The sequence below is a fragment of the Capra hircus genome, chromosome 17 (genome assembly GCF_001704415.2).
Source record: "Capra hircus breed San Clemente chromosome 17, ASM170441v1, whole genome shotgun sequence".
Taxonomy (NCBI): Eukaryota; Metazoa; Chordata; class Mammalia; order Artiodactyla; family Bovidae; genus Capra; species Capra hircus.
Window position 1 is genome coordinate 10,115,474 of NC_030824.1, and position 11,574 is coordinate 10,127,047.

Consider the following 11,574-nt stretch of genomic DNA (forward strand, 5'->3'; position numbering starts at 1 on the left):
ATTCACTGCAGTGGTGGTTGTGACGTTGCCCACGTGGGGCCTTACACACTCAACATTCATTCATTAGCAAGAATTTATCACGTATTTAAAACATGCCAGGCACTGTTACAAGGTCCTGGAGATACCTCATAACAGGTACCAAAACAAAAAAATCCCATGATGTGTGTGTGTGATGTTGGTAAATGCTCTGGAAAAACTAAAGCACAGTTGAGGAGTGGGAGTGGGTTTGCTATATATATGTAGATGTGTAATTTTTTCCGGGGGCACATTGCTTGCACTCGCAGCTTGCGAGATCTTAGTTCCCCAAACAGGGATTGAAAATGTGCCCTCTGTATTAGAAACACGTGGAGTCCAAAACACTGGACTACCAGGGAATTCAACTTTTTAAAGTCCCACATATAGGTAGAAGCTGGAAAGACTCCTATTCTGGGCAGGTTTCTCTGAACGGACTGAGATTTTAGACTCTATCCCTCCAGGAACAATTCTGGGGCCAGTCAGCTGGTGATCCCCTATCCCTGCCTGCCCTTTGCTGATTCCTGTCTTCTGGATTTTTTCTTTTTAATACTTTTAATTTTGTATTGGGGTATTGCTGATTACAAACACTGCTGTGATAGTTTCTGGTGAGCAGTGAAGGTACTCAGCCGTACACGAGTATCCATCCTCCCCCAAGCTCCCGTCCCACCCAGGCTGCCACGTGACACTGAGCAGAGTTCCCTGTGCTGCACAGGGGGACCTTGTTGGTTATCATTTCAAATATAGCAGTGTGTGCATGTCCACGCCCCACAAATTCCTAACTGTCCCTTCCCCCGCATCCTTCCCGTCTCCTGGATTTCAGGTACATGTGCTGTCTCTCCCGGCTGGAAATCAGCCTGTAGCCCTGTCACTAGGGTGGGTTTTCCTGAGGTCTGACGGTACCTGCTCTTTGTCAAGGTGGGGGTGGGGGCTTCCCCTCTGCAAGCCCATGTGGATCTGTGTGGTAACCCGAGGGGTTAGGGCGGTTCTCAAACCTGGGGCTCCAAGTGTCCCAGGGGCTGCTATAGGTGGTGCTGGGGTGTTGAGGGTGCTCCCTCCGGGACCAAAGCAGCCCCGGCGGTTCCTCTTCTGTCTGGTTTATAGACTGGCTTCAGTATGTGCTGTCCTTGAAGACAGGGTTTTGTGTTTGAGAGGATTGGCTTGACGTGGACCAGAGCTTAGTGTCCATCATCTGTTCACACCCCGCCCCTCCCCCCACCCCCCCGACGGGGGCTTCCCAGGTGGCGCTAGTGGTATAAAGAACCTGCCTGCCAATGCAGGTGACATAAGAGACACAAGTTCGATCCCTGGGTTGGAAAGATCCCCTGGAGGAGAAAAAGGCAACCCACACAGGTATTCTTGCCTGGGAAATCCCATGGACACAGGAATCTGGCAGGCGTCCATGGGGTTGCACAGTGTCAGACACGATTGAAATGACTTAGCATGCAGGAACAAGGGGCTTACCACCCCACTCCTAGTGGTTCTGTGATACAATTATTCTGTTGCCAGGAATAACAGAACAATTATTCTTCCCAGTAGAATGAGGCTGCCTTCCCGTCTGGTTCTGCCTTCCCAGCTGGTCCTGCCTCCACTGGAGGCCAGTGTCTCATCCCAAGCCCCTCTCGTTCAGCACGGCTCTCCCTCACTGGCTCCCTGACATGCAGAGATGCCCCCTCCTGGCACACATGCCCAGCAGGAGTTGGGGTCCCGGCCTCCATGTGGAGCCCTGGGGTTCCCAGGGGTAGGGGGCATGGAGGATGTTGAGAGCTGAGGGTGACAGCAGGCACACTGGAATGGAAGGGAGGGAGGGAGGGAGGGAGACAGTCACGACAGAAGAACTCAAAGGGGAGCTTTGTTTTAATAAAAAAGCACTTATGAAAATGAAAGTTTGCACAATACAAAAGTAAAGGGAATTCCCTGGTGGTCCGGTGGCTTGGTCTCATGCTGTCACTGCTGAGGGCACAGGTTTAATCTCTGGTCAGGGAACTAAGATCCCACAAGCCGCAAGGTATGGCCAGGGGTAGGGGTGGGGGTGGATTTAAGAAAAGTGAGTAAGCGTAGGCTTCGGGCTTCCTGAGAAAAAAACCAAACACTCAGAAGAGTTCAGTTCACAACCTTGCTGGCTACTGCCTTTCCAGCTGCTGCACACACACTGGTCTCAGGAGAAACCAGATTAACCGACTGGCTTGGGCCACGGGCTCCCAGCAGACACAGGAATGCTATTTACCATGAGGCGCTGGGTCATGCTGCAGAAAATTCTGGTCCTCCCAGGGTTTATCCCGGGTGGGGGAGGGGTTCTCACTGGGCAGCCCCCATGCCCAGCTGCTTCTTGAGTGCCAGCAGCTGTGCCAGGCTGATGTTGTTGCCCCCACAGACAATGACCACAACGGAGGACAGGGGGGTGCAGAGTTTCCCCTCTCCTTGCAGCTTCTGAATCACGTTGCTGTAGATGGCGGCCAGGGCAGCCCCACAGGCGGGCTCCACCAGGATCTTCTCGTCATCTGCCAGAGGAAGGGGATGGTGGGGGTGGAGCCAGGAAACCTCCGGGCCACTGGTGAAGCCATCAGCTATCAGCCCGGGCCACAGACTGACTGGTCCTGGGCCACCCCACCCCCAACCCCCATCGTTACCCTCCATTGACCTTCTAGGGCCTGAGTCAGGGCTGAATTTCAACATCAGCGCTAACACTGCTATGCTTCTAATTTCCTGAGCACCGTGTTAACGTCATCTGAGCAAGAGTGCCAGCACTGATTGGCCAAACTCCCAGTACAGGAGAATTAAGTGGCAGCATAAGTGAGTGTGTGTGTGTGTGTGTGTGTGTGAGATCCCTGTTCCAGGATGAACCCCGTAAAAGTCCGACTTAGGGACTTCCCCGGTGGTCCAGTTAAGACTGTGCTTTCGTTGCACGCGGTGCAGCTTTGATCCCTGGTTGGGCAACTGAGATCACACGTTGTTGCTGTTGTTGTTCAGTTGCTAAAATGTCTCTCACTGACTGTTTGCGACCTGATGGACTGTAGCCCTCCAGGCTCCTCTGCCCATGGGATTCTCCAGGCAAGAATACTGGAGTGGGTAGCCATTCCCTTCTCCAGGGGATCTTCCCAACCCAAGGACCGAACCCGAGTCTCCCACATCGCCTGTACTGGCAGGTGGATTCTTTACCACTGAGCCACCTGGGAAGCCCATGCCATGTGGCAAAAATAAAAAAGCTTATCTGGAAGAGAAAAAGGAGAATCAACAGGATATTTTAAAAAGAGTCCAACCTAGTCACAGACTCACCTCTGAATCCAATCCTGAGGCCCATAATTTCCTTTTTCACCCTGACTACATTGCTCAGAACCAACATTTTACATACGCAGTTATTTTCCCCTGCTCTTACATTATCTGACTTTTATCATTTGTCCCCTTGATCTTTGTTTTAACCCCTGGACTGCAGGAACTTTCATTAGTGGGAAGTTCCACAGAGGGACGGGAGACGAAATTGCAAATGACATCCCTTGGCATGCCAAGCAGACAGCCACATAGTCCTTAGCCCCGACAGCCCTGGGTCTCAAAAGGCCTTAGCACATACATACCCACAAACTTCTCAAGAGCGGCCACAGCTTCCTGGTCTGAGATAACTTCAGAGAAAATGGGGTGTTCCCGATAAACCTTCATAGCCTGCGCTGTCACAGTGGTCACGCCCAGGGCTTTGGCAACACTGGCAGGGACAAAGATGGAGAAAAGGGGAAAGAGGAGAGAGGAGGGAGGCAGACCATGTGATTACCTTCTGGCCAATAAGAGGTAAGTGGAAATAGCCGTGTCTTTAAAGGAAACGAGTCGGCTTCTGCCCTGACTTCCTGCCAGATGGAGTGTGGGTGTGATAGCCAACACCTAAGCAGCTATCTTGGGCCATAAGTCTATGCAATGAGGATGATGGGGAACAAAATCAAGGGTCCTGGGCCCCTGGCTTCATGGAGCTAGACTTTTTTATATGAGAGGAAATAAAGTTCAATTTTGTTTAAGCCACTGTTATTTTGGACTCCTGTATAATGTGGCTAAACCTAATATTAGTCAAACACCATCTGGGAAAGGTTTTGGGCTAGGATATGAACTCCTTGGGAGCAGGTGCTGTGTTAATTCACCACTGTCGCTCCAGAATTGACCAGTGCCTTGCACATATTAGGGGCTCAATAAATGGTAAATTAATGAGGTGTGTTAAACCCTACCACAGAGGAACCCTATAAAGGATTAATGTTAGCCTTTGCATGTGAGGAAGTGTGATATTCATGGTACAGAGTCACACAGACTTGAGTTCATACCACTCACTGGTTACGTGACTCTAAGTAACCAAAGCCTCAGTTTCCTCACCTGCAATATGGGGCTGGCATGGGGATCTACCTTGCCACCAGCACTGAGGGGGGAGCTTCCCACAACACTCACTGAACATAACAACAGCTTCCCTGGCTGCTTACCTGGTAATGCGGGGCAGGGTGACGAGCTTGCCGGCCTTGGTGGAAGCGTGGAAGCTCTCAGCTCCAATGGTCTCCATGGTGACGATGGGCACGTCCCTCCAGCCCACCTCTGCCAGCCCCTGAACCACTCCACACAAGAGGCCTCCGCCCCCTACTGCCAGCACGATGGCGCCTGGCTTTTCAGTCATTGTCTTCTTCAGCTCCTTCACGATGGAAGCATGGCCTTCCCTGGAGGACGTGGGTGGGGAAGGGGGGTGCAGGTCAGGGCTGGGCTGCCTGGAGACACCAGGCAGGGGTCCTGAAGATGCCGCTTACCCTCTGTTTGCCCTCATCCCAGGCAGCTGATGGGTCTTGAAGCTGGTCCCCTCAAACCTGACTCCACCCTATTTCCAGCTGCCACCACCTGCATCTCCGCCTGTCTTCCTGTGGCCTCTGGAGCTCTGTGAATGTGGCAGCTGGCAGTGCCAGGACGTGAAACCCCCAGGAGCAGCCCTCAAGCCATTAGAGGAAGTAAGAATTAACGGGAATCGATGTATAGACACTCCTTGCCCAACATCCTCTCCTGCTGGTTTGACAGCCCTGGTCACGGTCCATGCTGGCTCCCAGAGCCCCAGAGGGATTAAGCTCCAGCTGCCTACAGTGGTTACCAGTCCATCAGCACCCTTCCTTCCTCATCTCACTTCCCCAGTCCTCGAATAAGTCACTTCCCAAGTCAGGTGTGGGCACCAGCGGCCGTGCCTGTGTGTGTGCTTCCGTGTGACGTGCACACACGTGTGTGCTGCTGTGCGTGATGGTGTGTACTGGGGCAGCTGTCCACTCAGTGATGTAGAGGCATGGTAACTACCCATCCCGGTTGACTGGGGCCTCCACATACCAGATGAGGGGGTCGTCAAAGGGAGGGACGTAGACCCAGCCTGAGTTGTTTTTCTCTAGGTCCTTGGCCACCCTGATGGCCTCATCCAATGTCTGCAAGATCACAGAGAAAGCGAGAGGGATGAGGGGCCAGGGGCCTTGGCCCTGTGCCCCGGTGCCCTCTGTGGCCCCGGCTCCAGGTTGGTACTCACCTCACCCACCACTTTGACCGTGGCGCCCTCACTCTTGAGCCGCTGGATGGTGAGGGCAGGCGTGGTGTTGGGCACGACAATCGTGGCGGGGATGCCCAGCTTCCTGGCAGCATAGGCGGCTGCCATGCCTGCATTGCCCGCTGCCAGGGGTGGAGGGAAGACAATGTTAGTGGGGTTGAACCCTTCCTGGGTGAGGGCTGGCCACCCCTTGGTATTCTAAACTGGGACTTCTGCAGATGTTTGCTACAGCTCATTGCTGGGGAAACCAGGGCTCAAAGAGGTGGAGAACATGAACCCAGGACACAAGGCAGAGGACAGGAGGAGGCGTGCAGGCCACTTACCTGAGGAGCAGACGAAATGTTCACAGCCTCGCTCAGCCCACTGTGGAGACAGAGAAGGGAGAGGATCAGGCCTGACATCTCTTCTCCCCAAAGAGACTAACTGGTTCAGGGAAAGATGAAGGAGAGGAAGGCCACTGATGGCTCTGGCATCAGTCCACGAGGGGACCCTCTGGACCGACGCCCCTTAACCAGAGGAGGTGCCAATGGAGGCTGCCTGTGGGGAGTCAGCAGGGCCCAGCCTGGAACTCCTAGGATGTCACATGGCAGTGGCCCTGCCCTGTCCACAAAGGGGATCTGCCCGGATGAGGCTGTACCGTTTTGCAGAGGTGTCCAATGCCCCGGATCTTGAAGGAGCCGGAGGGCTGGGCGCTGTCTAGCTTGAGATAGACCGTGGTGCCAGCCACTTTAGACAGGATCACGCTGTCACGTACAGGCGTCTCCATGTGCAAGGGTCTTCCTGACATCATTGCTGGAAGAAAGGAAGGAAACCCAGAGGGTGAGGGGAGTTGGCCCTGGTGCCAGCTGCTGCCACTCAGTAGGCAGTGGGGCTGGGAGGGACTCTGTCCCTAACTTCCTAGGAAGCTGAAGACAAGCCCCAGATTATAGCATCCTGGAGACCTGAGTTCAAATCTCAACTCGGCCAACAACTTGACATCGGACAAGCAATCTCCCTTTGGCCTCAGCTGCCTCATCTGTAAAATGGGCAGAGGTCATCTTCTCTCCCCCTACCCCTGCCCACCTCTGGCCCACCCCAACACACACATACATTATGCTGGGAAGCTGTTACCATCAGAAATAACATCCAGGGAATTCCCTGGAGCTCCACTGGTTAGCACTCTGCACTCTCACTGTTGAGGGCCTGGGTTAGATCCCTGGTTGAGGAACTAAGATCTCACAAGCCGAGAGGCATGGTCAAAAAAAGAAAAAGAAATAACATCTAGACCTTGCAGCTTTTGAAGACTATGAGGTCGAAATACACTTGTGGGTGTTGACTCAGAATGAGTGGCAAGATTATGGCTTAAACAGGGGCAGGATATCAGGTCTTGTTTGTGCAAAAACTGCCAGGATACATGTGCACACCCACAATCCATGTGTACAAGACATCTCAGAAAACACACAAGAAACCCATCAGGGTAGGGGGCCCCTGGGGAGGACTGGCACACAGCACCTGCTTCTGTACCATTTCAATATTTTGCTGTGTGCATGTTTATTACATATTTAAATTACACATCTTTAAAAACTAATCTCTGAGAGTGAAGTCAGAAAGAGAAAAAGGAATATCATATATCAATGCATATATATGGAATCTAGAAAAATGGTACTGATGAACCAATTTGCAGGGCAGGAATAGAGACTCAGACACAGAGAGCGGACTTGTGGACACAGCAGGGGAAGGAGAGGGTGGGACGAATTGAGAAAGTAGCGTGGACATATATACTCTACCACGTGCAAAACAGACAGCTAGTGGGAAGCTGCTGTGTAACACAGGGAGCTCAGCCCTGTGCTCTGTGATGACTTAGGGGGGTGGGGTGGGATGAGGTAGGGGGATGGGAGGGAGGTTCAAGAGAGGGGGGATATATGTATACATATAGCTGACTCAGGTTGTTGTAAGGTAGAAACCAACACAACATTGTAAAGCAACTATATTCCAGTAAAAACTTAATAAAAACAACTAACCTTTGGAAAGCCCTGTACCCATTAGGGAAAGCTTTTTATTGTGATTTTTTTTGTAATAACTATTATATTATTTAATAATCACTTATAAAGTGATTACCAGGACTTCCCTGGTGTTGCAGTGGTTAAGAATCTGTCTTGCAATGCAAGAGGATATGGGTTTGATCCTAGGTTGGGGAACTAAGATCCCACATACCGCAGGGCTGATAAGCCAGCACAAGAGAAGATCCTGCGTGACACAGAGATGCTGCGTGCCACAAGTAAGACTTGAGGCAGCCACACAAGGAAATAAATAAAGTGATTACCATATGCCAGGCATCTTCTTAAGCTTTACAGATATTAACTCACTTAATCCTTCTACCAACCCTAGGAAATGCCCAGGATAATTGCCTAATGTTATTGTCCAGTTCTCCTGTTGAGGAAACAGGTTCTGATTGCGTTTTCCAGATTGATCACTGAGCAGTTCCTACCCCCCACACACCGCTTATGATGCAACACTGAGGCTTTTCTAGGTGGGAGGTGGGGTCAGGTCTACACTTCTTTCCCTTGAACCCTGAGTTGGGGGGGCATGGGGGGAAGGGCTGTGACTGCAGGGAAAAGGACACTATGTGACTCCCTCCAAGCAGTGATGTGGTGGTGAATGTTTCATGATAGCCTCGTCAAAGGGAAGGTAACCTTGACTTCTAGTGTCTACACGTCTGTGACATTTCAAGCTACTAACAGGATGTCACTGAACAGGGAGTTGGGAAGAGATGGACACTGTCCACTACTGGGAGCCCGGTGTCAACTGGCTGTAGCCCAGCATGGTTCTCAAGGCCGGGTCATATAAGGTGACCGAGCTGCCAGGCAACTGGGAAGCTCCCTGCATGAACCCAGGCGCCAAGATGGGAGCAAGCCCGGGCGGCATGCCGGGGGCTGCAGGGAGGTGCCCCGCCTAACATGTCTAGCTGATAGCCTAGCTGATGGGCAGACATGGCACCTGACTTAGGGAAGACACTAGCCCAGCTACTGTTATCACACTGCAACCCCCGAGAGAGACCCAAGCGAGGACTGCCTGGCTGAGTCCAATTGAGCCCGAGCGTCATGACAGAATTCACCTAGCATGGGCTTGATCCCTGCTCTGGCAAGATTCCACGCGCTGAGGCTCAACTAAGCCCCTTTGCCACAGCTACTGAGCCCGAGCGCCGCAGCTACTGAGGCCTGCCTGCCCTACAGTCTGTGCTCTGCAACAAGAGAAGCCACCGCAGGGAGAAGCCCGCGCCCGGTGGCTAGAGAGTGGCCCCCATTCACGCAACCCGAGAAACAGTCTGAGTGCAGCAAGGAAGACCCAGTGTAGCCAAAACCAAAGAAACTAATTAACAATTTAAAAGAAAGAAACTGCAGTATTGGCTTGTCCAAGGTCACACAGCAAGTGACTAGGGGAGAAGGGATTTTTTTTTTATGGCCATGCATAGCTTGTGTGATTTTAGCTCCCCAACCAGGGATTGAACCCGTGCCCTCAGCAGCGAGAGCACGGAGTCCTAACCACTAAATTGCCATGTAATTGCCATTACAAAGAGAAGAGGTAAGATTTGAACCAGGCAGCCTAGGCCCAGAGTTGGGGGGGCGGGGGTTGTCTGTCTGCATGGATTCTGGATGACTGAGAACCTGAGACTCTGCATGCCACTACTAGCTAGAGTCCCCGGGAGATCCCACATGATGCAAAGATCCTGTGTGCTGCAACTGAGACCCGACCAGCCAAATAAATAAATAAAAATTAACTTTTATTAGGACTGGGATTGTGGTTAAGACTCCCTGCTTCCAATTGCAGAGGCGAGTGGCGGGGGGGTGGGGGTGGGGTGGTGAGTGGGGTGGGACTGGTTGGGGGATTAAGATCCCACATGCTTTAAAAAAAATTAACTACTATTACACATAAACTAAATACTCACAACCACCTTAAGAGGGAGATTCTGTTATTATTACCTCCACTGGACAGGTGAGGAAACCAAGGTACAGACCTGTCAGTGAACCCAGCCAGTCTGGCTTGAGCATGGGTTTTTGCGCTCAGCTGACTCTTCCTCCCTCTCTTGCCCAGGGAAAACCCAAGGTGGACGCAGACACTCCAGTTCTGGGGATGGAGGTGTGGATGGATAGGGCGGCTTACCAGGGAAAGGTGAGGAGCGGCCGTGTGAGCGTCAGGCAAAGGAGGAATAGACTGGAGATGTTCCAGACGGTCCCCAGACAGCAAATGTAGGAGGCTTAGCGCGTCTTCAGAATGGTCCCAGGTGTTAAGGGTCTGGGCTTTATTCCCCCCTGGAGCATCTGAGCAGCCAATGGGACACCAGGACCGGCCTCACCCCTGCCAGGCCCCGCCTCTTGGCCCTAGGCTTCCTGGAAGGGAACGCCCCTCTCTCTAGCTGGGTCTTTCTCCCAGTCCCGCTAGCCTCGCCCCTTCTCCACCCTCAGCTTCATTTCAGGACAAATACCTACATCATCACAGCTTTTAGGAAGCTGCCAGAGAAGGATGTGAAATAATGCACTTATCTTCGCTAGCACTTGCTTGGCGCTCGCTCAGTGGGCAAGAATCAAACCGGGGAGGAAGTGTATGCTATTATCATCCCCATCTTACAGAAAAGGAAACTGAGGCATACAGGAAGAGGGATGAGCTAGTGCTGGAATGCAGCAGGGTGACCCCCAAATCTGCAATCTGAACACAGGTTTTAACTTTTATTTATTGACTTTAGAAACTCAAACATTTGTTTGTGCTGAAAAGTGAAACAAAAATGATGAATAGTCACCCATATGGTGCAACAGGGCTGGTTCTTAACCATAGAGAGAAACACAAAAGGACTTTTTTCACCTGGTTTTAGTTTCAATTTCATAACAGCTTACCAGAACTTATTTCCCCATACACGCTTGACTAATATTCTCTAACTTTCAATGACATTAAACTGTATCATGCCCAGGTCACGGGTTAAGAATGGAACTATCAGGTCCATGTACATGTCTTTTAAAATCTTTTGGCTGCCCAGCAGGGCACGTGTGATCTCAGTTTTCGACCAGATAAGGAACCCATGCCCCCTGATTTGGCAGTGCGGGGCCTTAACCCCTGGACCATCAGGGAAGTACCGTGTCAGCATATTTTCAAGCATTAAAAAGAGAACTCAGAAAAATCCCAAGTGTCGTAAGTACTGGGGATATAAAATCTCAAAGTGAAATTCACCAGAAAGAGGGACATGACAAGTCACTGGTATTACTTAATCACAAAGGCTGAACACAGTTTTTCAAAATTGCCATCCCCTGTTATCCTTTCTAACTCCTTTGTCCTAAAGGAGCAATGTAGGTAAGACCTAGAGAGGAGAGTGAAAAAGTTGGCTTAAAGCTCAACATTCAGAAAACGAAGATCATGGCATCTGGTCCCATCACTTCATGGGAAATAGATGGAGAAACAGTAGAAACAGTGTCAGACTTTATATTTGGGGGCTCCAAAATCACTGCAGATGGTGATTGCAGCCATGAAATTAAAAGATGCTTACTCCTTGGAAGGAAAGTTATGACCAACCTAGATAGTATATTCAAAAGCAGAGACATTACTTAGCCGACTAAGGTCCGTCTAGTCAAGGCTATGGTTTTTCCTGTGGTCATGTATAGATGTGAGAGTTGGACTGTGAAGAAGGCTGAGTGCTGAAGAATTGATGCTTTTGAACTGTGGTATTGGAGAAGACTCTTGAGAGTCCCTTGGACTGCAAGGAGATCCAACCAGTCTGTTCTGAAGGAGATCAACCCTGGGATTTCTTTGGAAGGAATGATGCTAAAGCTGAAGCTCCAGCACTTTGGCCACCTCATGCGAAGAGTTGACTCATTGGAAAAGACTGTGATGCTGGGAGGGATTGGGGGCAGGAGGAGGAGGGGACGACCGAGGATGAGATGGCTGGATGGCATCACGGACTTGATGGACATGAGTCTGAGTGGACTCCGGGAGATGGTGATGGACAGGGAGGCCTGGCGTGCTACAATTCATGGGGTCACAAAGAGTCGGACACGACTGAGCGA

The 11,574-nt window shown here is 51.3% G+C and overlaps 1 protein-coding gene across 1 annotated transcript; it reads right to left on the minus strand.

The window, feature by feature from the left end:
• On the minus strand, positions 1,855-9,861 carry SDS (serine dehydratase). The gene is made up of 8 exons (XM_005691473.2): positions 9,686-9,861; positions 6,183-6,337; positions 5,869-5,908; positions 5,528-5,667; positions 5,338-5,429; positions 4,464-4,691; positions 3,585-3,709; positions 1,855-2,513 (listed from the first exon to the last, which is right to left on the minus strand). The coding sequence occupies exons 2-8, from the start codon at positions 6,333-6,335 to the stop codon at positions 2,311-2,313; spliced, it is 981 nt and encodes a 326-aa protein (XP_005691530.1). The 5' UTR covers positions 6,336-6,337; positions 9,686-9,861; the 3' UTR covers positions 1,855-2,310.